At 38.2% G+C, this 3,410-nt stretch overlaps 1 protein-coding gene across 1 annotated transcript; it reads left to right on the forward strand.

Annotated features, from left to right (window-relative positions):
• The first annotated feature begins 19 nt into the window (after positions 1–19).
• On the forward strand, positions 20–3,162 carry LOC113235354 (tetraspanin-17). Its single transcript, XM_026471033.1, has 3 exons — positions 20–55; positions 209–409; positions 1,935–3,162. The coding sequence occupies exons 1-3, from the start codon at positions 20–22 to the stop codon at positions 2,256–2,258; spliced, it is 561 nt and encodes a 186-aa protein (XP_026326818.1). The 3' UTR covers positions 2,259–3,162.
• The last annotated feature ends 248 nt before the right edge of the window (positions 3,163–3,410 follow it).

Below are 3,410 nucleotides of genomic sequence, written 5' to 3' on the forward strand. Positions count from 1 at the left end.
CGTCAACGATGTTTTCACAATGGCGGCCAGCCGTTCCGTTGATTCGATGATGATGGTATAGATTTATTTCTTATTTCGATAAAACCAGTTCTTAATGAAGTAACGTAAGCTTTCTAACAAAATAAAATAAATTAATATCACGATTCGCTAACACTTGGATAGATATATTTAAAAAAATCATTTACAAAGCAAACCTACCTTATTTTAGTTGAAATGCTGCGGCATGACAGACACACGGAACTACGACATGTCGGTATGGCAACTGCGACGCCTAGGTCCCCGTGGCATGTCAGTCCCGCTCAGCTGCTGCGTACAGCGCACTCAGGATGCTTCCTACCTTAACCCTGTACCGGTCAACCAATCACGCTGCCAAGATATCAAGCCTAATGAACAATTTAGACATGTGCCGGTAAGAAATATTAATCTCATATAGACAGCAGAAAATGTAGTGAAAAAATTAAAAGTAGTGCTTCCCACGACTATATGTGTGGATATTTGATGAAGAGGCTCTATGTGTTCGATACCTTGTTGGACCTCTCTTTCTTCTCTTATTTACCAGCTATCTCTTGTCGGTGGAGTAATCGAAATCTCTGTTCAGCGCCCTTTGATTTCCTGATACGACACTACATTAACGTTCTCCCTTGTCTCGTCTAAATAACTTCGTCTCGATCGTCCTCTACATCTCTTTCCTTCGATATTCCCTTTTATGATTTTTGGCTCGTATCTAGTTTGTACGTTACACAATTGACCATAAAGTTCATTACGCTATGTACAATATCGTTACAAAAATTCGCTTCCATTCCGTTCCGCCGTAATTTAAATTGAGCCTAAGACCTCTGTCATGACGTTTGAGCGTGCTGATTTTGATTCAAATCGGAATCGATCCGATCGGGTAGCCTCGAAATCAGATGTTTCTAATGCTCAATTTACATTGCGGCGGAACGGAATGGATGAAAGCGTCAATTTTGCTTCGGTGCGCGAGAAGGCGCGCGCGGTCCTTGCAATGCTCGAGCATTCCAGCGACCGCGGCTGCCGTCGCGCCACTACCCGCGGATTCGCCAAGCGTCGCCGCCGGCAGTTATGGAATTGTCGCAAATGCGCTAGCATTCTCGAGCATGCGCGAGAATTCCGCGGAATTCCTGCGACGTGATTTTTGACTCGTATCTACTTTGTACGTTACACAATTGACCATAAAGTTCATTACGCTGTGTACAATATCGTTACAAAAATTTGCTTCCATTCCGTTCCGCCGCAATAATTGAGCCTAAGAAAACTGTCATGACGTTTGAGCGTGCTGATTTTGATTCAAATCGGAATCGATCCGATCGGGTAGCCTCGAAATCAGATGGGTTTCTGAGTGAGAAGATGAACCTGATTCCTACTATATCATTCTAATTTGTGAGTTAAATCAACTATTGTTCCGATTAGAAATGGCAAATGTTTCCGATCGACCAGTTGTGAATCGCAATTATGCGCCTCGACTCGGAAAAGACGCAGTTTCCGATCGGGAGAGGCAATCAAAATCAAACTGCAGATGCCCAAAAATCTTTCCCCTTTGGTTCACTATTGTGTAAGTCTTTTTTTTTGGAAAATAACTTTTCTAAATTGGTTCTGGTCTGAGTGTTCTGGATAATGCACCGGAGTGAATTCCGTTGCTCTGGTACTCATAGTACAGGAAATTATCTGGTTTTCAAACCAGGCAATTGGTGTGGTTGTCTTATTACATACATGCACATCATCACGCCTGTCTCCCATCGGGGTAGGTAGAGACCAAGGAACTTCAACTTGCAACTCTTATCATTATTATTATGTGAAACAATTATAATCTTTAGTTTCCGTTTGTTACTTTTTTGATACGTTATCGACAATAATACAAAGCATAATTACGTTACATTGCGTAAAATTTTTGAAATAGGAATACTTTTTTTTTGCAGGGATGCCTTAGCAGACTGGAAGACTGGTACCAACAACAGTACATCATATTCATGTTTGCTCTTTTCATTGTGGCTCTTTTTAAACTGGGCATTCTACTCAGCACCGTCTTTTCGTGTATACGTCTCAGGAAGAAACGACAGGATGTACACTCGTTCATCATGAAATCCGTCGATAATAACACTAATGAGAATATCTACGAAAGCAAAATGGGTCCGTTACATGACGAACCGATTATGGCTAAGTACATTCAGCCTAATAACTTCTATAGCCCACGTGTACGGAATCCAAGGATTTTTCCGAGTAAACCAAATGAAATGGTATGAGAATTAGCAGCGGAGGTAAATGCTTTAGAGGGAAAACTTGAAAAATTCTCCGAGTATCTGTATAAACATCAGGCAGATTCTATCATGTGGTGAAGTAGGCATCCTCGCCAAAATTTAATAATTCTTGTTATGTACAGTCGATACCCTAAGGTACCCGAGTCCTTAGCCGACCTTTTGGTTCTGAGAGCCTTCTTATGCATTCAATAGAAAAGTGAAAAGGAATTTCAGCTTTTTAGTTGAAATTTGTATTTATATAATTAAAGATCAAATTGTCCTCAAAAGTTTCTTAACAAGTCATTCACTAATGATGTAATAAGGAAGCCATACCAAAATGTATTTTACGTCTCTCTTAACACTTTTCTTCACGCTAATTTACTCAAAACCAAATAGTCGGTTAGGGGGTCAGGTATTTTATGGCACCGACTGTACCTTGATGAAATGCCGATGAGTATCTAACAGGTATATGATGGAAATATTACTGTGCCATACATTTCTAAATTTACTTATGTATTCTGCTATTATAAGTTGCAGAGTCAAGAATATAATTTGCCTTGTTCTCTAAAGTATTTCGCTCCGTTTGTATAAACATCGTTTGTAGTATGTACGTAACTATACTATAGTATAGGTTAATTGTGTAAATTATTCAGGATCACATAACGCATTTATAGCTAAGGGATTTTAAAATTAGTAGTCACAAGTTTCAATATGCAATATTATTTTCAAAAGAACATTCAAAAATTGGTCCTAAAGTTAAAACATCATTAACAATGGCTCTGGAATGTTGCTACCATTCACAAATTGCTTTTTTGTTTGATTGATTTAGAAAGAGAGCTGCGACATATAAACCTCGGTCGTCAATTGTTTTTATTTCAATAATATTTTCCTTCTCAAAGATCTTATAAATATTTTTCACGCTTTTTCAAAGACAAAAACAATGTAAAACGAGAGAAAAAAAAATTCGTTGAAATAAGAATTATTATAAAAACAAAAACGAACATTCTGTATATCAGAATCCCGCACACCCTTTCCTAAATTATACATGAGATCCTTAACAATAACAATAATCTATCTATTCATAATAATTGATGCTATAACATTACCTATTGACCGTTGAGACCGACATCACAGTATAACCTACTTTATCTTAGGTAC

Source organism: Hyposmocoma kahamanoa, unplaced genomic scaffold (assembly GCF_003589595.1).
Source record: "Hyposmocoma kahamanoa isolate Upper Pololo Valley unplaced genomic scaffold, ASM358959v1 87, whole genome shotgun sequence".
Taxonomy (NCBI): domain Eukaryota; kingdom Metazoa; phylum Arthropoda; class Insecta; order Lepidoptera; family Cosmopterigidae; genus Hyposmocoma; species Hyposmocoma kahamanoa.